The sequence below is a fragment of the Oculina patagonica genome, chromosome 8, assembly GCF_052425735.1.
Source record: "Oculina patagonica isolate OP01 chromosome 8, crgOcupat, whole genome shotgun sequence".
In the NCBI taxonomy this organism is placed as follows: domain Eukaryota; kingdom Metazoa; phylum Cnidaria; class Anthozoa; order Scleractinia; family Oculinidae; genus Oculina; species Oculina patagonica.
The window spans coordinates 29,606,677-29,631,210 of record NC_135765.1 but is presented as its reverse complement, the minus strand read 5'-3'; the positions used below and the strand labels follow the sequence as shown (position 1 = coordinate 29,631,210).

At 39.9% G+C, this 24,534-nt stretch overlaps 1 protein-coding gene and 1 long non-coding RNA gene across 5 annotated transcripts in view; both read right to left on the bottom strand.

The window, feature by feature from the left end:
• Positions 1-24,534, bottom strand: part of LOC144664011 (uncharacterized) — a 98,588-nt gene that overhangs the window by 52,716 nt on the left and 21,338 nt on the right. Inside the window, exons 7-16 of the mRNA XM_078525115.1 lie at positions 15,522-15,628; positions 15,322-15,424; positions 14,558-14,642; positions 14,253-14,355; positions 9,304-9,957; positions 9,018-9,080; positions 6,882-6,974; positions 6,273-6,374; positions 5,827-5,940; positions 1,648-4,891 (exon numbers count right to left, since the gene is read on the bottom strand). Of these exons, the coding sequence (XP_078381241.1) occupies positions 2,619-4,891; positions 5,827-5,940; positions 6,273-6,374; positions 6,882-6,974; positions 9,018-9,080; positions 9,304-9,937 (3,279 nt within the window). The 5' untranslated portion in view covers positions 9,938-9,957; positions 14,253-14,355; positions 14,558-14,642; positions 15,322-15,424; positions 15,522-15,628 and the 3' untranslated portion in view covers positions 1,648-2,618. The remainder of the gene's footprint in view (positions 1-1,647; positions 4,892-5,826; positions 5,941-6,272; positions 6,375-6,881; positions 6,975-9,017; positions 9,081-9,303; positions 9,958-14,252; positions 14,356-14,557; positions 14,643-15,321; positions 15,425-15,521; positions 15,629-24,534) is intronic.
• The window catches only part of LOC144664029 (uncharacterized), a 29,875-nt gene that overhangs the window by 2,393 nt on the left and 2,948 nt on the right, over positions 1-24,534 (bottom strand). The window lies entirely within an intron of this gene.

Genomic DNA, 24,534 nt, shown 5'->3' with positions numbered 1-24,534 from the left:
TGTGTCTCAGTTCCACTGTGCCACCGTTCCACTGTTCCTCAGTTCCAAAGTGCCACTGTTCCACTGTGCCACCGTTCCACTGTGCCACCGTTCCACCATGCCACTGTGCCACCGTTCCACTGTTCTACTGTTCCACTATGCCACTGTTCTACTGTGCCACCGTTCCACTGTGCCACCGCTCCACAGTTCCACTTTGCCATCGTTACACTGTGCCACCGTTTCACTGTGCCATCATTCCACTGTGCCTCCGTTCCAATGTGCCACTTTGCCATTGTACCACTGTGCCTCCGTTGCACCATGCTATCGTGCCTCCGTGCCACTAAGTCACTGTTCCACTGTGCATAGGTACAGTGGTCCTGTGCAACTGTTCCACTGTACCAATTTTTTCCCTGTGCAACTGTTTCATTGTGTCTCTGTGACACTGAGCCACAGTTCCACTGTGCCCCGTTTGAGTTCGCCAATGTTCCACTGTTCCGCTGTGCGACTGTTTAACCGTGCTACTGTTTCACTTTTACCTGTGTCTCACTTTGCCACTATGTCTATAACCGTGACACTATTGATTTGTTCTACACTTCCACTATTTTACTGCTGGACTGAGCCACTGCAATCCCGCGCCTTTTTTCCACTGTACCACTGCTTCACTGTCCCACCGATGTCCGGTTTCCCTGTATCACTGTACTATTTTCCTACTGTTCCACTGTTTTACAGTGCCACTTTTCATTGTGCCTCTGCTCCATTGTGCCTCTAATTCAGTGTACGACTGTTCCGCAGTCTGTACGAGTGTTGCACAATTTCTCTGTTCTACTATTTTACATTGCCACTGTTCTACTGTGCCACTGTTCGTTTGCACCTTTGTGCACTGTCAAACTGTACTTCTGTTCCACTGTTTACTGTTCTACTGTACCTTTGTTTTACTGTGCCGCTGCTCCACGCTGCCACCGTGCTTCTGTTCCACAGTGGCACTGTTGCTCTCGTCCACTGTTCTATTGGTACACTTTGCCACTGTGCTACCGTCGTCACTGTTACCTTAGTTTTACTGTGCAACTGTTCCACTGTGCCATTGTTCCATCGTAATCTTGTGCCTATTTTCCATTGCTACACTATTTTATTGTGCTACTGTTTTTCAGTGCCACTGTTCCACTGTGCCTCTGTTTTACAGTGCTACTGCTCCACCGTGCTCCGTATCACTGCGTCATTGTTCCACTGTGGTCACTGTGCTACTGTTTAACTTTGTCACAGTTTCACTGTCTCTGTCCGACCGCGCCACCGTTCCACTGTATCTCTGTTCAACTGTGGCCCTGTGTCTCTGTGCCACTCTTTTGCCGCTGCTCCATGGTACCCTCATCCACTGTGCTTCGTTCCACTGTGCCACTGTTATACTGTGCGACTGTTTTTGCGATTGGTTCACTGAGTCCCTGTCCGACCATGTACCCCTGCTACTGTACCTGTTCAACTGTGTCCTCTGTGCCACTGTGCCAGTCTATCAACTGTGCCTCAGTGGCACTCTAGCTGTTGCTCTGTGCCACTGTTTCCCTCGTGCAGCTTTTCCATTGTTTTGATTTTTTTTCTGGTGGGAGGCTTATGGGTTGAGGAGACAGTTTGTGATACCCAAATGCAATTACGATTGCCTGCCGGTAAAAGCTATACCTGCTAAAACAAATTTTAATTCACTCTAACTTCTCAAAAATGTAGCCGTCCTCTCTTTCTACTTCATTCAAGGTTGTTTCGTTTTACTCATTTGTTTTCGCCGAGACCGAAATCATAAATTGAAGTCGGGAGCAGGTGTAATATCTGCCTTAATTGCGTCTCTTCAACAGACGTGTCCAAACACAATTACATTGAAATATTGAAGATCCGATACCAGGATTCATTATAAAACTGTAAAAAGGTGTTCTCTGGTAATTTTTTTTTAATAATAGCTTTCGGCAGCCAGTCTGCTGTCTTCGACGTTAGACAGCAGACTGGCTCCCGAATGCGACAGCGAAAGCAGCACTGTCACCGATTAATTTTAGCTTCGTTAACAGACTTACTCAAATATTTGAACTATCAGGTTTTTATGCGTGAATGTCTTAATAAGTATTAGTCATTTCACAAAAGACAACAAGGATACCTTTGAAGTGAAACAATGAAACACGAACCCTCTTTTTAAATCTTAAGACAACCAATTGAATCGAACGTAATTTGTCAATAATACAAGAAAAAGAGCTTAGCACAGAACTGGTTTCCAACAGAAAATCACTAATTTATATACATCTGTTATAAAACCTAAGATACAGTTATTATGAGTAATGAAAACCCAGAAGTTTTCATGCAAAACAAAACAGCAAATGCAATCACTGAGAAAAACGCTAATTTCGACACAGTTTATAATTTGCATGATATTTCATGATCGGCGATCTTAACTACGTTGTTCTTGGACTTCCTTGCAGTTACAAGAAAACGCAAATCACTCAATTCTGTTTCTTTTAAATTCTATGTAAAAACGAGGTGTTGGATTATATACAACAGAGTTTATGCAAAGACCAAAGCAAAAAAATGCTGAAAAAAGGAAAAAATTAAAACCTCCATATTAGAAGAGTCCTTTTGGTTAACTGAAATGAGAGGCTCTATTGTTGCTCTCACAATACAGAAGAAAAATCAACGCGATCATCATGTTCCAAGCAGAGTTCACTTATTACCACTTCACTGATGTGATTTCCATACAAATACAACTTTCTTAGAACTGTGTTCTCTCTCAGTGTTCCAGCTAGTCCAGTAGCGCCAACGTCACCAATGTTATTGCGAAACAAATACAACTCTGTCAGACTTGTGTTCTTTTGTAATGCTGCAGCTAGTCCAGTAGCGCCAACGTCACCAATGTTATTGCGAAACAAATACAACACTGTCAGACTTGTGTTCGTTTGTAATGCTTCCGCTAGTGCAGTAGCACCTTGGGCACCAATGTTGTTGTGAGACAAATTCAATCCTGTCAGACTTGTGTTCTTTTGTAATGCTTCAGCTAGTCCAGTAGCACCTTGGTCACCAATGTTATTGCCAAACAAATCCAACCCTGTCAGACTTTTGTTCCTTTGTAATGCTTCAGCTAGTCCAGTAGCACCTTGGGCACCAATGTTATTGTGAGACAAATACAAACCCGTCAGACTTGTGTTCTTTTGTAATGCTTCAGCTAGTCCAGCAGCGCCAGCGTCACCAATTTTATTGTAAGACAAATCCAACTCTGTCAGAGTTGTGTTCTTTTGTAATGCTTCAGCTAGTTCAGTAGCATCTTGGGCACCAATTTTATTGTAAGACAAATCCACCTTTGTCAGACTTGTGTTTTTTTGTAATGCTTCCGCCAGTCCTGTAGCGCCATGAACACCAATGCTATTGAGAGACAAACCCAACATTGTCAGGCTTGAATTCCCTTTAAGTGCTTCAGCTAGAACAACAGCGTCAGTGCCAGTTATCCTTCTGAGATTAAGAGCTCTACGCTTAAGCAATGAACCAGAAACACGTGCCAATTTTATGTGAAAATCACTGTTTTCTTTTTTACATTCTCTAATACACTCCAATAAAACATAAAAGCAGCCATCGTCGTCTTCATGGTTCACTTGTGTCGTTAAATTCTTGACAAGAGCTTCTGTTGTTTTCTTGCAACGTACCGCTATCATGCCACATGTGAATTTAAGCACCTCTTTCAGCTCATGGAAGTATCTTCTGTCAGAAACTAAGCTGTCGGCGCTGACCTCTTTCTCGAAAAGCTGACAATACAAATAAAATGCTGCAAAGAATTCTTGGAAACTATTATGCAGAAAGCTGTAACGTCGTCGCGGTCTTAGTTTGCTGCCTCCTGGCTGAACCGACAGAAATCCGAATTCAGGTAAGTCAGCTGAATGGCTTCCAAGCTCACTTTCCTCAAAGTCCAAGTTGCCTTCACGCAGACCCTTCAAAGCTATCCGGCCAAGGTGTTTCAACTGAGTTTTGTAAGCTTCAATGAGATCCGCGTTGTTTTCTGGTAATCCTTTCTTCTGTATGTATCGTCTCAGGACACACTGTACTATATCCATATACAGTTTAGTTCTACTTTCTGGAAAAACACCCTTAAATTTTTCGCAAACGAGGCAAAGGAGTGCAGTGTTCAAAGGATTTGCCGCCATTTCTTTTAGGTTTTTATCCTTTCTCAGTTTAGACAAAAGCTTCTGGGCCAAATCCTCCATGGATTTGAAATATTTAACAATAAACTTGCGTGCATCTTCTTCGGTAAACCCTTCCAGCTCCAGCAGGGTGTCACAGTGTATTCTTACCTTCATTCCAGCCTCGTGCCGTGCCGTGGCAACTAAGCGACATTTTGAAAGTATTCTGCCCTGAATGATTTCTGTAAACATTGGAAGTTTATCCGCTGGAACCTCGTCTAATCCATCAAGTATCAGCAGTACGTTAGACTGGTTGTGGCGAATGAAGTTGAAGAATCTTTCTCTGACGTCTTCTTTAACATCTCGAGGCAGAAGTTGATCATCAATGGCCTCCCAAAGGTCAGACTTCATATCACGACACCTCAGCAGCAACACGGTTTCGAACCTTGGATGGCCCTTTTCTGCTTCTTGTTTTCCTGTAGCCCAATCATACACAAGCTTTTTGCAATATGTTGTCTTTCCCATACCAGGTTTCCCTTCAATTAACACTGTTCTTGGTTGTAGACATTCTTCATGTGGCTTAAAGATCCCAGACATGTTAACAGTGTTTGTTGTCGCTGTTCCTCTCGTTTTCTTCCTGTTGACCACTTTGAGTCTGGTGAAGATGTCATCAAGATGAAAGTGAAACTCTTCACACCATGGAAACGGAGCAAGCCAACCTTCGCGGAGTTTGTAGAGCTGACGGATTCCATCAATGATCTCGGTTGGATCAAAAACATCTACAAGTAATTAAATGAAGCCACTTAAAGTAACTTGAGAGAGAAATTTAGACGAACCTCAATCGGGGCATTTTTATAACGAGCAAATGGAAAGTGAGCAAATGAAGACAGGATTAACAAGAAACAGGAAAAGACGAGAAAGGTATAAGAGCATTTGAGACGCTTACTTCATTTAATCTAGCCCCACCTTAACTACCAACAGGCATTGTTACTGTTTGGTTTTTACTGAAATATTGTTTGCATCTCAAGCCTTATTCAGGAGGCTCCAAATGTTTTTTTTTAGAGAGAGACACGCGGCATGTGACGTTTGAGCAAAACGAACCAAATCGCCTAAATAACAAAAATAAACATGAGGCGTAAAATTGCTCAAACGGGAAAGGTAAAAGACAAATTTGGCTCAGTGGCCTGCTCTAATTTGGTCTAATTTTCAAAAAAGTTCAAAGTAGAATTTTTGAAACTTTGTAATTGCCTTAGTTCTCACATACAATATCTCGAATTTTATTATTTTATGTTCTTATTTCACAGAGAAAGTAAAGAATATTCCAAGGTTTGAAAATTGCAGTTGTGATACTGTAAGTATAGTGTCACTATTTTTTTATAAACAAGCGCTGATTTTGTACATTCCGGGTAGGTGTCAGACAAGAACACTCTTTTGAACGTTTACTATAGTGGACTAATTAGTTTTTTCCTTTTTAGCTCATTTTCAATCCAGAGAAGAGTCTAAAACCAGCCAGGTTTCCACGAGGCAATAAGTCACTCAGTACCTGGAACATGTATTCAATCAACCAGAGTTTTACTTCAGCAGCTAGCCACAACTAGCATATATATACAGCCTCCCACTCCCTCCCCTGGCTCCTCTCTCCTTCTCTTTCTCTCCGAATTTTCCCAAGGATAACAGGCGGTTGAACACAAGCTATCTAAATTGCGGATCTTACCTTCCAGCTCGGGTTCCCTTCCTACAGGAGGCGCTCGGCTCATCAAAGTGTCCAACTTTTCTTCCATGTGTCTAATTTCAACTTTCATCTCCTCAAGTTTGTCTTTGGTGCTTTCTAAGAATCAAATCACTTTTCATTAAGTGAAATCAAGAGAGTGTCTTCTTAATTTTTCTCTTAGATGGTCTTTGTGTTACGGCATTTTGAGTAATTCTTTGAGAAGTAGTACAAAGTAGTACTATCATAGCGAGGAACTCTATTAAGCCTCCCCCATCTTAACTCTTTTATGCCCTTCTCTCTAATTTTCCTTTCAGTGATATTTCCTTTACAAAAGTTTCATTATTAGCGACGCGAGTGCGAACTATTTCCCAGAAGACACCCCTTAGTGGGACCCTTAGGTCAGTCCACAATAACTTTAATTGGAGACGTAAACACAATTTCAACTTTACCTTCATCTTTTGCTACTTCTCTTGATGATATCTGAGTATTCAACTTTTCAGCGATGTTTCGTATTTCAATTCTCATGTGCTGAAAATCGTCTCTGGCTTGGTCTGAGGATATAAAGCGCTAGCGTCAGTTTAGAACTTAATTACAGGTAAGGTAAGGTGAACTTTATTTATGCAGGGTGGCCCATTCAGCACAGTGGCTGGTATAGAGGGTCCCTGCTAAATACAATTTATAAAAATATAAAATATTTAATATTTTAAAATAGTTCTAAAAATCAGTAGAGTTAAAAACTAATGTCTAGTAGTTGAAATAGTTATATAAATAGTTGACAATCACGTCAGTCTTTAAGAGTACAACTTAAAGCGAGCAAAGAGATACCAAAAACGAAATACTTTTTCGCTAGATTAGCTGTTTTGTGCTGTGTTAAAACTGCTATCACTTTACATCTGTTCTAGATTGTTTTTTTTTTTAATTTTTTCTGAGGATGAAATTTACATAGCTTTCCGTTTAGTTCGCTGAAAAGGTAATCTTTTTCTTAACCAGAGATGGAATCTTCGTACCTTAAAATATCTCAATAAAATCAAAGAGCATTAAACACTGTCAGCACTGACCTTCATCTTGACGTGATCCGGTCAAAGAGTCTAACTTTTCACTGACGTTTTTCACTTGATTTTCCATTTCTTCGAGTCTCTCTTTGATGTTTTCTGAGGATCAAAAGGCCAGCGCGTCAATTTCAGTTTAAAGTGGTGTAAGGTCGTGTTTTTATACTCTCCTTTGTTCCTCAAATTGTAGGAAACAATGCTTAATATATAAAACGATAATCATACAGGAAACAGACGGGCCCAGCAGATGACTAGTCGTTCTTTACTTATGGAAAATCAGCGAGAGAAACCATTTTTTCGCCGGAAAGCTGTTGCTGTTTCTTTGAAGTTTTCTGAGGATCAGAAAGCCAGCACGTCAATCTCAATTTAAAGAGATTTTCAGGAGTCTTTTAACGTTAACGTTTTATGAGTTTCGTATGTTTTGAAAACATTTCAAATTTAATAGGTAAGTATATGAACCTATTTAATCAAACAGAAAACAGACCAGCGTCCAGCAGATTTTAAAGGGGCAGTATCATGGCAATTTTGATGCATTTTCGCCATATCGGTGCTAAAATTATTTCTCAATAGCTTCACTCATTCACAAGAAACGCCTAGAACACCAAGGTGAAGATATTAAGTGAATATTTCAAAGGTGAGCAAAATGTGTTTGTTTTTAACGGTTTATCCAAGACACATAGACAAAGTTTGAAAACGTCTGCCAGACGTTTTTAATTTTTGATTGAAATCTCATGTCTGTACTTCTGTATAACCCATGCTTATACCTCTTTTGTTACTTTAGTGGACTGTTATAGCCCGGCCTGACCAATCGATGAAACTGATAATCGACGAAAATCGATACCAATCGATAATAACCGATGCCAATTAATCGATTGATATTGGAAATCGATGACCAACTGATGACGGAAAATTTTGTGACTTTCTTCGATTTTCATCGACTGTCATCGATTTTCATCGATCGTTTTTTATTTGGTTTTATTCAATATTGGTGTAATTACATCAACTCAGTGGCTCTTAAAATCGATTCATACCTCATTTATTCATTTTCGTGATATACTGTTATGTCTGTTATGCAGCAAAAACAACGTTTTTAAGAAAAGGGGAAAGGTTTACACTAGCGTATAGGTCACTTTAGAAATACAACAGCAAAAGTTATGTTATGTGCGGGTACAATATGACGTAAGCTAAACAAGCCAAAGAAATATAATAATATAATATTAATAGTAACTAAACGTGTTTCCACTCTCTCCCCGTTTTCTCTTAGCCAAAAACTCCTCACCAACTTCAACGGTGAAGTGAGTTGACGCCGCAGGCATGGCAGCCTTTGACCAAGCACTTAATAACAAGTGTAACGTCCTTTGCTTATTCCCCGGCTTTATCCGCTCCTTCAGACAGCTCACGATCAGTCGTTTTAGGATTGCGAAAATCTATTTCCGGACATCCTGGCGAATTGTCCTGGGGATGCCCAAGTACGCCGCAAGATATCGATAACAATCGATGACAATCGATTAAAATCGATAGCAAACGATAACAATCGATGCAATTAAGGAAATGTTATTTGTGACTATCGATGAACTAACCATCATCGATTGATATCGATTGATTGATTGATTTTCGATCATCTATTTTCATCGATTGGTCAGGCCGGGGTTATAGTAATTTTTAACAGAGCTTAACCATTACTTTAAGGTGCCATTAATATTAATATTTCTTTTGACTTTGACTGTTCAGAGCGAGTATCGTGATACTGCCCCGTCAACACTCCTCAATATTGACAAATCACTTTCGTACGTGAGAGAAGTCATTTTTCATTGGATAGATTGTTAGTATGTGCTTTACTATAAGTGGTTTACACTTCCCTCGCTGTTTTCTTTTCGATATTATTGCCTTGTGATCATATATATCATTCTACTCAATCCCTGGAGAACAGAAAGGTTGAAGTCTGTCACAGAGGTATAAATAGAGGTATAAACTTACTTGAACATCGGCCGAGTCCGGCTAAGCTCTTTGGTTCACAACGCCTCCATTTTACCTCTAAAGAACATGAGCATTTGAATGCTTGCAGGCCATCAGTTCAGTATGGCGTTGTGTACCAAATGGCATGAAAAGGATTGAGTGGTTGCTTCAGCAGATTTCCAAACTTACCTTCCATCTCTCCAAGTTTATCCTTGATATCACCTTTTTCTTCCTTCAACTGCTTAAGCAACTCTTTGAAAAAAAAAACAAAAAACGAAGGCAATGTTAATAAGGTAACACGCTCTCTTTGCGCGAGTGTAGTTAATCAGTTCAACTTTCCGGCCTCTTATTTGAGGATAACACTGAAAACCTGCGCATGAACCGAGAACGGACCTATTTATGACCAGCCTAGATCATTTTCCGTTTTCAACGGTTTTTTTTCTCCTGTTACCCTTTAGGCTAAATTCTAATATACCTTCTATCTCATTAAGTTTGTCCTTGATGCTGTCTTCATCTTTCTTCCATTGCTTTAGCAGCTCTCTGTAGTGTTCCTCCGTGTCGGGATCCATGCACTCAATCTTGAGCTTATTGATAGCAGCTCCATAACTCGCTCCTCCCAGTGCTACCAGCGCGTTACCGATATCCTGCCAGTAGGTGTTAAACGTAGCATCATCAACAGAAGCCTGGCTTGCATGGCCGTATACAGTATTACGGTAGTACTTCACCCTGGCTATATTGGCTTCGATACTGATGTCGGCAGCAGGCGGAAGACTGTCCCAGCCAGTGGCAGGAGCGTGCAAACCACAGATGTTCCTCAGCAGCACCATAAGGAGCGTTATATCGAAGTTCGCTGATGAAACAGTTGAAGGAATAGTAGGGAACAACTTTCCCCATTGGGTAGGGTTGAGGATTCTTCTTGCCCTAAGGGTCTGTAGTGTCGCATGTTCTGGATGACGTGCCAAAACAAGATGCAGTCCTGCTGGAGGGTGTATACCATCAAAGGTGTCTCTAAAGGCCCGGGATCCCACATCCACTAGAAGACGGCACAACCGAGCGTAGTTGGTCGTCTCCTTGGTGGATGCAACTGGTGGTGGAGCAGCTGAAGCCATTGTCTGGTGACCAGAAGAATCTAGAGATACATTTTTTTATTTGTTACGAAATTTGCACGTTATATCAAACATTTTTGTAACAAAGACTTTACTTTATACCGTTTAAAAGATCATAGTCAATCATGATGCTTTGCGCGTATCAAGAGCCTTATCCGCCATTTTAAATGCCATCTAATTTCGAGTGTTTTCAATTGTGGCCGACAATCCAAGCGCATCCTCGCGTACGCAGTACATTCACATCTTTTAAAACTACCATCAAAGTCTTAAGTAAATATCTGTGCTTCATTTCGAGCGTTTATTTTATTGGTCTCTTTTAATTTGCCGTTAAAATATTCGTTTGTAGGTAGGATGCCCGATGGCATTTCGCGTTCCAAAGCGCGGTCGGTCGAAACCACCGAACAAACAAAGAGAATTCTTTCACGACATTCAACGTTCGACTTCTGGGATCAAAAGCAAGATAGTCTTAGCATCAAAGGGCTTAGTTATAGCCAGTTTGCAGAAATACGACACTTGTTTTATTCTTGCAAGCCGATTTTTAGTTCCACATTTGCATATGCTAGAGCACACAAGCGCGGAATTTCGAGAAGGACAACCAGTAGATTTAGCCGTTCTCTTTCGACTCCACATAATCTTGCAGGAACAAATCTTACAAAGGAAAAAGGAACACGAATACTCAATAACATAACGAAAGATTCTGAATAGCAAGCTTAGAGAAAGTTATTTCATTCCTTAGCACTCGAACGGAGTCCGCCGAAGAGGCAAATGTTGAAGCGATCGCTTCTCCCCTCTCATTTCGCCCTGCGCGCCTGACAACGGACGAACCATAAATATCTGTGCCTCAAGATGGCCCCGGAGTACAAAATTCTTCGATATCTATTAGGCTGTCACAATCTTCGATGTTCATTCCATACATTCTGGCAGATATTTTAAAGTTGATTCGAGTGAAAACTTTCGCGCGTTGTCAAATTTCGTCGCGGTCTGTTGACTTTGCACGCGCGTCAGTGACATGTAATCTGAAGCGAGACTCCCCGCAGTTGCCTGAATAAAAACAATAATAGAGGCGTGGCTTATTAGGATCCTTTAACAGGTTTCGTATGAGGTTTTGCCGCTTTCTCTGGACAGTTGCTCCTTGATAATCACGATTCTTCTACAAAAAATGTAAATCTTTTGATGATAAAATACAAAAGAACCCCGGTAACTCGAACTCTGAAGGGAGACGAAAAATAGTTCTAGTTAGCGGGGTTTCGATTGAATATTCAATATGCTAAGTTAGTAATTCATATTTTATCGATTTTTCAGCACTTCAGTACACAGTTCAGTGCAAATAAAACTTATCTCCTCTGACTCTCTCACACGATGATGCATTTTTTATCAAAAGAGTGGAAAATGACTGTCATACACGTAATCTATTCGTTGCTCTAATTAAATATTAAATTGCTGTCAGTAGTGTTCGTTTAAGGTCGCGGGGGACACCTTAGGCTCATCATTATGCATTTATTTAAAGCGTATGTACGAAGTACAACGACTGACATCGACAACTTTACGAGATATTTATGACTGGATAAAAATATGGGCGCGTGCGTGTGATTTGTAAAAAATTCCTGTTTCTTTGATATTTTAAACAATTTAAACAACACTTAGCGATATACGTTCATATAGATTGTAGGAAGTCTTTGAGCTTGTTTTCATTTAAATTTGAATATTTCTGCAACTCAGAGTAATCACAAAAATATTCGGCATAAACAATCGTGTCCTATTTAAAAACGCATTGTTCTCGCCATAAAAGCGTGGAATATAATTACCATAATTACATCTCTCCTTGGCAAAATGATCGTATTTAGGTCGGTACACCTTCGGAAATCTCAAAGTTTTGACTTTTCCGACAATTTTGTGGCAGAGAATACAGCACGGATACAGAAGTTCATGACTTGCCACTGCATATAGGTAAACTATGAATACTGTAGTGTGTCATAACCCCGGGGGGGGAGGGGCACTCCCCTATATGGCCTATACGGGGACGTGCCGCTGGATAGGGTATGGTTTTTGACTCCTCCGGTCCTGAACAGGGTATATAATTTCAAGCTCCTCTGTCCTAAACAGGGCCTGAAGCTGTCCTAGACAGGGTATGGCTGCAAGACTGTTGTCCATGTATTTACATTGTTTTCGCTTTCGCTTCAATAAAAAGCATTCATTATTTTATTCGGTCGGATAGGCGTTTTTGCATTTCAATGCTTCAAACATCGCGTATGGGACGCAATCACCATAAAGCGTAAATGATTGTTGATGTTGTCCTTTGTCCTAAATAGGGTCTTAGAATAGGGGGTGTTGTCCTACACAGGGTAGGCATTTTAAGTTTTTATTGTCCTAAACAGGGTCAGGGTTTCAAACCTCCAGCGGCACCCCTATACCTAAACTTAACAGAAGCGGAATTTTAAAAGAGCGCTTTTAGAAAGAGGTAGAAGACATTAAGTTCAAATTTGCGCACTTAAACCGCCGTAGTTTTCTGGCAAACTTTAAATTAAAAAATCCGCTTCTGTTATGACACTCTAGAGGTATTGACTGATTAGTTTTTGACAAGATCCCAGTGTGCTGTCTCCTACTCGTTCCGCAAACTCTGCCACAAAATCATGTTTTTCCCAATTTGTCACTCACGAGGCTTTAACATCGACGTTAAGTACAATCTACCAAATAAAATACGACATTCACAATCTTTCATCATTTCCTTATGTGTCTGTAAAATTTGAGCTTAATCGCACCCATAACAGCTGAGAAATAAGCGTTTTAAAAGATGCAGGTCAAGCAAAATTTCCCTTCATGAATTTATTCATGCTGTAGGTATCCCCCGCGACCTTAAGTGTTTAAATCTGATTGTAAAATTCGTTAATTATTTATGAGGGTGCAAACCAATCCCAGCACAGTATTCAGATCACATGCACACAACTGTTAACCCCAATACAAATCAAATTAACAATGTAATTAACTTTTGATACAAACTCCTACTCAGCTAATTAGTATTCATTAACTTTTGATACAGATCTCTACTGATTCGCATAAAATACTTTGCATTCAATTTATTGTTTTTATTTCACAAGTCAGAATAAAATACTTACACGGCAAGAAGAGCTAACTGCTAATGGGATATTTCAATTGGCATTCGTGGCAAGCTGCAAGAACCCGAATTCGAGTTATTGGGGTAAAGTTGACCCAAGTTTTGATCAAGGGAAACGAAATTTAGTTCGAGTTAGAAGGGTTTTCGAGTTATCTTTGCTCAAATTACCGGAGTTCTACTGTAATTTCGAATGCTGAATAAGTCGATTTCTTCGCTTTGAATACGATACTCAGCGATACCATATTTCCCTTCTTCGCATAAATTCATGTCGTGCTTTGCCTTTTAATAATACCCGGGATATTCCATCGAACAAGATCGAGCAAATTTTTCACCAGTGAAGTCAATCGAACTCAATCGAATAACATCCAACGATTAAATTCGATGTTGGTCGGTCATCGAACGAAATCGAACACAGAACTCACAGAAGTCTTCGTTCGTTTGAGTTCGTAAATCGAACTTTTAGCTAAAATTCAAGATAAAAAATTTTAAGCCTGATGAGCGCGTATTGTTAGTGACTGGACGCGAAATCATATAATATTTTTCTTTTATCTGATCTACAAGAAACAATATATAATTATTGAGAATTCTTATATATAGTGAGCCACTCATGAAAATTGTACGACAGAAAATCCATTCAATGACAAAGGAAAGATGTAGAACTGGCGGCGGAATTAATGTTCCCGTGAAAGTCGAGACAATTTTGGGGAACTGACAAGCTAGCCATGCAAATCCAATGTGCCTCTAGAATCAGAAGGAATACATGCTACTATCCAGGATGTGTAACTACAGTAGGAGCGTAATTGTACCGTTGGCAACGACAAAATCAAGATGATTCACGTTGCTGACGTTGCATTGGCAAAAACTCTTTCTCATGGTAAGCGAATGTTGAGATGCTCTGAATCCCGGTTCTAAATGTCCCAAATATGGAAGTATTTGGAAACGCAACTTTCAATGCCTGGATCGATATGATAGACCTATTTATAATCAGGTGATGGAAAACCGAACGTTCGATTTTGCTCGATTCAGAATGTATTGTTTGTTCGGTGACCAAACTAAATCGAACTTCATGGAACATCTAACGTTGGATTTGGTTCGATTCGCATTTATGATTTGTGAGTTTGATTTCGTTCGATGGCCGAACAAAATCGAATTTAATCGCTCGATTAAATTCGATTGAGTTCCTGAAAGAGCATCATGCATGCTTACCTTGAACATAAAACGTTCCCACCGATCCAAAATGACCTTTGTTCGCAATCAACTCCAAGACATCATCAACAAAAAACTGTGGCTGTGAACAAGCGATGAATTCCTGTATAACATCGAATGAGAGGAAAATTAGCTTCATTTAGGGTTGGAGATAAAAACTTTCATGCAGTAGGTTTAAATGTGTAATTGCCCAATCTGCCCACTTACAAAAATAAATTACTCTGTGTCAAAATGCTTCTGGCAAAATTGCAATATTCTTTTTAGATTTTTCGGTTACTTTTTAAAGGTAAAATAATAGTTCTCACCTTACATAAAATCCGGTATGAAATTGCCTTTTAAAAAAACTTTGCCGGATAATCCGAAGAAGGTGATGTATTCCTCGGTCAGTTCCTGAAAGTATCAAACGCAACTTTATCAAGCATGAAATATGAAAGTACCCAGGGGAAACAAAATAATCTCACAGAGCAAAAAGGAATGTTTAAAATTGTTAACTTTGCTGCTAAACAGTTAACATGAATGAAAATTTTGATGATTTGTCACGCAACTAAATGAAACGGGCCATTTACATTTTATGCATAACACAAATGTCACAAATTGCTCTTTATCCTGCATTTGTTGAAGCAAATGTTTGGGCCACGTAAAAACTGTGTAAACCTAGGATTTGATGATGTTGCAATATGCTGGACATATTAAGCCTGCAAAAATTTCTCCCATTTCGCTCAGAATAGGCAAAAACCCGTAGCCGAAGACGCGAGAAACCGATGTGCGCGAGTGAAGCTCGCTCGCCTCGCGAGGACATCTCTCTCCAATACCCGCACACTGACCAGAGACTTCGTCCCGGACTGTTTTGTAGTCTGGAGCGTGTTAAATTCACATTGGAGAGCAACCCACTATCTGTATTCCTTTGCAATGATTACGAAACACTAGCAATTTAATCACAACATATTAAAATGTCACTCTCATTGGCAATCACGAAGAATAAGTTTCGATTTCACTTTCCATTTCCGCTTTCATGCTCGCTCGTTTCTCTGCACAGTTGCTCGGACGACAACTGCTCACATCTGCTTACCTTAAACGTAAAAAGCTCCTTCCGATCCAAAATAACCTTCGTTCGGAATCAACTCCTGGACATCAACAACAAAAAACTGTGGCTGAGAAGAGGCGATGAATTCCTGTATAACATCGAATGAGACAAACCTTAGCTCCATTAAGCGTTGGAGATAAAAATCTTTATGCAGTAGGCTGTTATAGAAAAAGCATCTACCTTACCTTAAACTAAAAAAAGTTCCCTCTAAACCAAATTGACGCCTCTCGCTCGCTTTCAACTCCAAGACATCAACAACACAAAACTGTGGCTGTGAAGAGGCGATGAATTTCTGTATAGCATCGAATTAGATGAGTATTTATATTAAAAGTTTAATTTAGGAAAACCTTGATGCAGTAGGCTGTTATAGAACTTAGTATCTAGCTTACCTTGAACTTCCCACTGAACCAAGTTAACGCCTCTCGTTCGCAATCACCTCCAAGACATCAACACAAAACTGTGGCCGCGAAGAGGCGACGAATCCCTGTATAACATATCGAATGAGACGAAAATTAACTTCATGTAGTGTTGGAGATAAAACAATTATCGCAGTGGGCTGTTATGGAAAATGTCTTGTCACGCGAAGTAAAAGTATCTCAGTAAATGTCCTTACCCGTGATCTCGGTAAAAAGTGACTGTATCTCGTTGGATTTTTTCATTTAAAGTGATTTGCGAACCATTAACGTTTCCGCCGTCTACTGAAAAGCCGCTCCCAGAACTAAAAGGTGTTGTCTGGAGATATGTTTTTCTGAAGAATCACGAGATCAAAAGCACTCGGAATGAGACGGATGAAATATACAGCAGATCAGACAAATGTCACGCTTACTTGTCCAAAACAACGCAACTCTGATGTTTTCGTGACACTCAATGGTTTATTTTATGTCTTTTCATCCAAGAATTTTATTTGCTGTTTAACATTTGAATAGTTGCAAGTGTGAAGAACATATATTTTCAACAAACCGCAAAAGATTCGATTGATAGCAACGAAATTATGGTTGAGGGTTCATTTGTTATAGCGTTGAAAGGCACAGTAATATGTCACTTAACTATAATGTCTACAAAATTTGATGTATTTTCAATTAAATTTAATCAAAATGTAATGTATTTTCCCTCAAGTAACAAATACAAAATTCTAAATTCCAACCAACCAGCCCTAATTTAATAAATTAGGCTTAATTAATTGTTCAACACTTGAGTTATAAGCAATCCCGCAAATCTATTCGCCTCCGTTTAAAGTAAAAATATCTCGAGTCACCAAAAAGGACTGAACCAAAATAATGCTGGTGTCTGTTTAGTTTAATGTTTGGTCAGTAGTTATCAGTGATTCAGGTGACACGAACACAAAGTTTCGGAACCTTGTGAATAAGTGTTTTCCGTTTTGATTTTTAGGCCTTTTTGAGTGATTCAGTTTTATTTGCATTTGAAGATTGGCTACCACCCAGCACTCTGAGTCTGTAGAACAGGGTTCTTTGTGTCTTCAGTGTTTCAAGCTTGCATTTCATTTAGTTTATCGTTTTACTTTATATTGCTGATCCTCGAGTCTACGCCAAGATCCGGCTTCACTTCGCTGCTGTTTGTACAAGTGGTCCTTTCATTATTGTGTTCTCTTAACACTTGCAGATCGACTTGAGACCTGTCTTTGGCCACGATAATTATACTAGCTCCTTTAACCAACCTTATACTAGGTCCTTTTGCAATAAAAATAAGCACAAAGAGCGAGAACTACTGACAGGTGAGGACCAAGAGTAAAAGGTACAAGAAGTGGAACACAGCCCCCTCCCTTCCTCTTCCCCCAATAACCTTTCTTTCTTGTGAGTTTTGTTGTCTATGAGGACATCAAGAAGGACAGGACGTGATTGACTTCCTTATCCATGGTAAAGTGAATATTAGGGTGTTGTACCGTGGCCGAGAAGGGTCACTTCCGACTTCCGACTTCTGACTTCCGACTTCCGACTTCTGAGTTGTTAGTATGTAAAGTTAGTTTGGTTTTCATGTACCTAAAATCCTTCAAATGTTCATTGCCATTGAGATTTACCTTTTTAACCTTTTTTTCATGTTGAAATCTTCAGCTCTAAAAAATACCTACAATTAATACCTAACTTATTCGTCTTCCGACTTCCGACTTCCGACTTCCGACTTCTGAGTTCCGACTTCCGACTTCTGAGTTCCGACTTCCGACTTCCGACTTCTGAATTCCGACTTTTAATTTTTTTTAATCTTTTTTGTATCAACATATCAGCGCGACGTCCTCGCATGCTATTGAAGATTTAAAGAAGTCAAAATGGAAGGAAGTTCTTCCCTGTTGAATAGGTAATTGTCTGTGCTAATGCATGACTTATTTTTTGCACCGGCGTCGGTTGTAAAACTAAACTGTTCTTTGTAGTTAATTTAAAATTTTGTAGCTGGAGGTGGTAACATAATATTCTCTGAAAGTATTATACCTTTTGCGAGTTCTCTGTATTTGTAGCGTCATAGGTAGCCACACTCGATGTTAGTGTTGTTCATAAGTTTTCTGTAAGAGTGTGTATTGGAACTTCGGTCTATAAGGGGAAATCTTTGTTGATCGACTGTAGTTCTGCGTTCCGACTTTCCCGTTTTCTATGGTTCTCTGAAAAGATGTTAGGTGTCGAGTCTAGGACTTCAAGAAATGCTCCTATTATTTTTTTTCAGAGCTGGAATAATTATTTTCAACATCTGTGCGTTATGTCAAGTTGGCTGCTGCGTTCTCCCACGTTATACCCCAGCTTTAACGACCGGAGTCAATGGTGGTCGTGACCTACATCAAATTGTACGCGATTACTTTATGCAGGGTTACAGCAATTTCGAGATTTTGGCTTTCCTTGCAGTCATTCATGGCGCTCCCAGGGGAATACGAACTCTTAAACGTTGGCTCAGAAGATTGGGTTTAAGAAGAGCGAACCGTAGAAATGAGTCATCCCTTCAAGACATTGTATCTGCTATTCTTGATGAAATGGATGGATCAGTCGGATCTTTTGTTGGTTATCGTGAAATGACAAGACGCTTAAGGGTAAGGCATAACATGGTTGTTAGACGTGATACTGTTATGAGAGCTTTGCAAGTTATCGACCCTGACGGAGTCATGAATCGACGTGCGCATCGACTTCAACGCCGAAAATATAGAACCCCAGGCCCAAACTTCCTTTGGCATTTGGACGGCTGGGATAAACTAAAACCATATGGATTCTCTGTACATGGTTGCGTAGATGGTTTTTCCCGACGTATACTTTGGCTAGAAGTAGGTTCAACGAACAACAATCCAAATGTTATTGTGGACTTTTTCCTCAGTACAGTTCAGCAGCTAGGTGGTGTACCAAGAATGGTGCGCACTGACAAGGGGACCGAAAATATGTGGGTTTCGATTATGCAAAGGGTACTGAGGGGAAATGACAGCGACGATTTAGCAGGCGATAACAGTGTTGTTCAAGGCAAAAGTAGCGCTAACCAAAGGATAGAGGCTTATTGGTCCAAGCTAAGGCAAGGTGGAGGGGGATGGTGGATGAACTTTTTTAAAGATTTAAGAGATTCTGGTGTCTACGCAGACGTTGATCCGTTACATAAGGAATGTTTAAAGTTTTGTTTCATGCCAGTTTTACGAAGAGAGATCCATTCTGTTGCGCAATTGTGGAATATCAAGAGCCTACGTGTTGACAGAAACGCAGATGTCCTTGGGGGAAAGCCGGATGTAATGTTTTTTCTACCTGAAGTTTATTCCACCAAAAGTTACCTCATTGATGTCGACCAAGAGGATGTGAGAGCTTGTAGAGCTATGTACGGTACACAATGCAGAGATTGCTCGTTGGAATTCGAGGAGCTCGTGGAGTATATTGTTCCCAACTACAATACACCACAGAACACCGAAGAAGGTTTACAACTTTTTATAGAAATCACGGATTATTTGAGACAGTTGGGATTTTGAGTTCGGATTTTTTTTTACTGGTCTTTCCACTCTGAACCGCTTTTTAATTGGCGAGTCATTCTGAAAGAAACATGTGACTAGTAGACTGTTGAAACAGCTAATTCCTTCAATTGTTTCGTTGTACAACTTTCCACTTCACGTTCATTTTCTTGTTGCTTTTTAAAATTAAGAGAAATTATTAAGAGAAATTGTTCAACCTCCAAAGGCCGGGACAAACGAGGAATAGAGTTGCCGAGAGTTGGCCCTCATGCAAAATTTGAACAAGTTCGAGTTCAGTTGAGAGGTTGAAATCTCGGCAACTCTCATCCTCGTTTTGTCCAGGATTAAGTCAAGAACAACTGTCAATTTTTAAACAATCCGCTATACTTTGGTATTAAACAATACATCATTTTACAAGAGGGATATTAGAGATTGTCTGCTACTTGTCTCCAAGAAAATTTTGCTATCTGAAACGGGTTAAAAAGAGCTTCACTCTTTTCAACAACGCGGCACAGAAAAACTTTCAAGCCGATTCCAAGATGAAGCCCATTGATTTTCTTTACTAGAAAAAATAAAACAACAACGTAAAAAAATCAAAATTGGAGTTTATTCAGACCTACATCATGTTTCAACACCCCGCACCCCTATAATAGTGAGTGTCTTGCGTGCTACAGCAACCATTTCATTTTACGAAACAGAACTAATGATCACGAATGATCTCTTTGTGGCTAAGATGCCTCAGTTTTATAAACTAAACAAAAATTGGACAATAAATCTGTCTTCTTAAACATTAACCCTTATATATTCTAGTTGATAGTACACTCTTTTTTATAGGAATATATATATTCATCAGGCTGAATATTCTTATATATTTTTCTGCCGATTTTAGGCTAAAAATATTCTTAATACAGTACCTGTACAGTACCTGTACCTTTATATAACATTGTACACATAAACTATTAAACTGATAATTAAATACAAAGAGAAAAATCTGATCCCCGGGCAGGAGTCAAACACTGAGTGCGACCGCAACCATTATCGACTATATCATACCTGACACATTTCTCGTGCTCCGCCGAGAGAGAAGGAGATGTGGACAGAACTTCACTTGAACGTTTCACTCCCCCCGACAACTGCAAAAGCTTCTTCTCTCGTATCTCCACTTTCGTTGAGACCAGCGGCAACGATCCATAGAAAACTCGGCAATAATAAGTGCCAGACGCGTTAATTTTTATCAGCGCATGCGTAGCTCCTCGTAGGATGACGTTATCATTTAAATACCACTCATAGGACACGCCAATTTCGTTATGAAAATTGGTCAGGACGCCAATGAAAAGTTCGTTGCCAGCGTATCCGTGAAGCTCGTCAGGGCCATGAAGTATCGTAGCCTCCTCTGGGATTGGGTCTGCCATTGGGTAGGCAAAGCTCTTGCAAACAACTGAGCTGCTGCTTTCGTCAACAATTGGTTCAAGGTAGACTTGGTCTGCAATCAGCAAAGAGGTCATAGTAAAAGAATCATCACAGGGATGATATTTAGCCTCCTCTTCGTCAAGAAACTCTTCTGATCTGTGATGGTAACAGTCTTCCCAACCGCTGTGTATAACAGCACTCAAGTTACCGCTGTACTCTGAAGTTGTGATGCGGGTAAATTCAGAGCACATATTCCTTCTGCTCTCATCAATAAAGAAAACCGTGCTTTGGTCTTCGTTCAAGGACAGTTCCATGGCACGCTGTAATGAGGCGTCATTAGAAGGGAGGCTATGACCTAGTTGGATGTTGTCTCCTGATGAACGTGCTGAACCATCAGGTTTGTCGTCTACGGTTCCACCGTTACTTTTCTTTGTTGTCAAAAGGTAGAACCTGACACGCGACGCGTAAAGGCCATTCTTGGAAAGATATTCAGTTAACGAGAAATGCTCTTCTTGCTGTAGGAGTGGTTCTCCGGCAAAGTTGCCCAACTCGGTGGTGCAAGTCTTAAGTTCTTCGGCTTTTGGAAAGTGGCTTTTCCCGTTTGGGAAAAAAATTTCTGTGGCACGTTGGAGCAACGCAGATTTACTATAGTCGGAGTAGGCGATTCTCCGAAGTCCACCACCGTTGTCAACGCCTCTCACTTGCACGTAAGGGGAAAATTGGTCCTTTCGGTGTTTCCAACCCAAGTAAATAAATTCTCCACCTCTTTTCTGAAAGAAGACAAAAAGTTTGATAAAATTTTTTATGTCTGAATACTCGGTTAAGTGGGGATTCACCCTCAAAAGAGGTACCTTTTCAGGCTGGAGTTATATAAAAGGGTAAAGAAAACTGTCATTTAGGGTATTCAAAAGAGCTTTTAAACATATCTCGAGTAGATAACCTAACGACTGACTGTTATATCACAAGTATTTTAAGAGATGACTGAAGTGAAAAGTTTACAAACAGGATACAGTGTTTCTACTGTAGGTACGTGAAGGGGATCCTAGGAAGGAGGAATCATTTTCTGTCAAAAGTGGTCTATAAAACAGTGCCGTAGCAAGGGTAAAATACGTGGGGGGCACGCGAGCACCGGAGGCGCGAGCCGCTAGGGGGATCTTGGGGAGGGGCATGCCCCCAGAAATTTTGAAATCTAGAGGCGTTCTTCAAGAGCTATTTGCGATTAACCCATATCGCGAATTTGAGACATTTTGACACTTTTTGAGCATCACTCTACGTACGTTAAAAAATGAAAAGAAGTACAAATGTTGTGTCAAAACCTCTTGGTCGATAACATTGTATTTTCAACATTTTATATAGGTCTGTTTTTACTTTTTGGGAAAAAGAAACTGGGGGGCACGCCCCTCCTCCCCTTGCTACGGCACTGTAAAAGGGTCAAGGTTTAGACCTCGGGACGGAGCCTTTCTCGAGAAAGCCCCCCCCCCCCCACCCCCAGCTCTGTCTAGTGATGAAATCCTTCCGATTGAACAGAATCTAGTTTCTTTAATTTTATTTTGTTTGTGATTTGATCAAGTGTGATTTGTAACTTTTAAGATAGATGTTTCCACCGTCACGTAAATGTGTAGACATGTCACGAATTCTATAATAAATACGGCAAGGCCATTAAGGTCATGCAAAATTGTGTTAAAATTAATTTCACGACCTCCTGGGCTATTTTTTTAAAATGGAGCGTTTAAATTAACAGGTTTACTAGCGGTTACTTTAACGGTAAAGGTGTCTGAGGTGTTCCTTAAAACAGTAGTTTATAAGAACAACTATAAGCTTATTTAGTCGGTTCAAATCGATATTAGAAGTTCAAATAAACTGGGAAACCTAACCCAATTAGAACAAAAATTAAGCAATTCCCTGGTGCTTTACGCACACACCCTGTTACTAGAAAGAAACTTTGCTTGGTTTCAGGTTTTGGTTTTAGGGAAAGCCGAGCGAGAGAACAGATAATAATACCTCATCCTAATGAATATAGTGACAGGAGGTCATTGGAACAAAGGCGCTTACCTCAGAAGCTTTTCTTTTGCCTTTTGCCGGGGCAGATTCTGCCTTTGGATCCTGCTTCTTGGGAATATTGGCTTCTGCTTTTTGTTTCCCATCTCTGGATCTTATGGTGTTAACTAGACTTTGAATTTTTGCATTTCTCTCACTGTTTGCCATGGCAAACAGTGACAGTATTACAAGGTAACAAAAGCTCAGAAGTACGGAGACAAGACTGTGACAAAAAGTGTAACAAGAGAAGTGCAACAACAGCTCAGAAGTCGGAAGTCGGAAGTCGGAACTCAGAAGTCGGAAGTCAGAAGTCGGAAGTCGGAAGTCGGAAGTCGGAAGTCGGAAGTCGGAAGTCGGAAAACGAATAAGTTAGGTTTTATTTGTAAGTATTTTTTAAAGCTGAAGATTTCAACATGAAAAAAGGTTAAAAAAGGTAACTCTCAATTGCAATAAACATTTGAAGGATTTTAGGTACATGAAAACCAAACTAACTTTACATACTAACAACTCAGAAGTCGGAAGTCGGAAGTCAGAAGTCGGAAGTCGGAAGTGACCCTTCTCGGCCACGGTAGTGTTGACTGTTAACAATTATTCCATGAGCGCGCGTTGGATATGAGATAGTAAATCGCTACAAATAGCCAACGAGGCGCGTAGCGCCAAGTTGGCTATAACTATGTTATATCTAACAAGCGCGAGTGGAATAATTGTTTTATTAAAAACGCCCATTAAATTGCAATATTTGAGCTGCCTAGCTGTTTTCGTTGACGCGTATCGGCTGCCATGTTGTGGTCAATAGTATATGAGCTCATAAACCATTGCCTGTTAACCAATCAAACTCAGGAATTGCAATATACCATTGCTAGATTCTTATAAAAGGTGATAAATCACCAAACGAAAGATAGAATTACTTGGTTATGGTTTATCACTTTCTTGAAAGCATTAATAATTCATAAAATTAAAACAAAGGCAATCAGATCAGTGACGGTGGTTTGGATTTGTGATCTTATTAAATAAGGATAAATTTTAACTTTTCTGGATTCTTCGATTTCTCCATAGTTTTCGTGTCGATTGAGAAGATATATCAAACACTAGAGAGAGTGTTTCATCCCGTTTCCAAAACCTCGATGTTCGTCTTAATACCCCGCCACGTTTCGTATTTTCAAATCTCTTCTTGGTGTCAACCTCGTTCCCAGGGTCTCTCTCTCTCCGCCCCCAAGAGAGACGCTAGGGACGAGGTTGTTCTTGGTGTTTGAAGATGTGATGAAAAACTTTCTCCTCTTTGATTTATAATATCTTGTGTGATGTGTGGCAGAGAAAATATCAAAGCACTGATCTCAAACAAATATAACGTATTTTTAATGTTATGCTAGTTTGATAGCTGTAGAGACGTAAAACGTCTCATGTAACGGCTATGTTCAGTTTATGTGATAATATTGTCTTTTTTTCTAGTTGTTCCACCAAGGCTTCAAAGTTAACCATTGGAAAAAATTGAACTCAAATATAAATTACAATATATAACCAGAGTCGAAGCTACTAACTGCAAATGAAACAACTGTTTCAAGACTGCTCGTAGAAAATAATTTTTAACTCTCCCGACTTTTAGCAAGCAAACAAAAAAGTTAAAACGCTGATTAAGTAAACGTCTTTAACCACCTTCTTTTTGACAATATTTTTCAAGATTTCATTAAAAAGATCTTTTAAGATCAGTTCTTGGGAAGGCATTTCTGAAATAACTTCCCTGTAGACTTGATGGTTTATCTTGTACACCTGCAGGGATCCATCAGCTCAATTACAGTTCTTTTAGAGCAGCTGTCCTCGAGTCTATTTTCTTTATA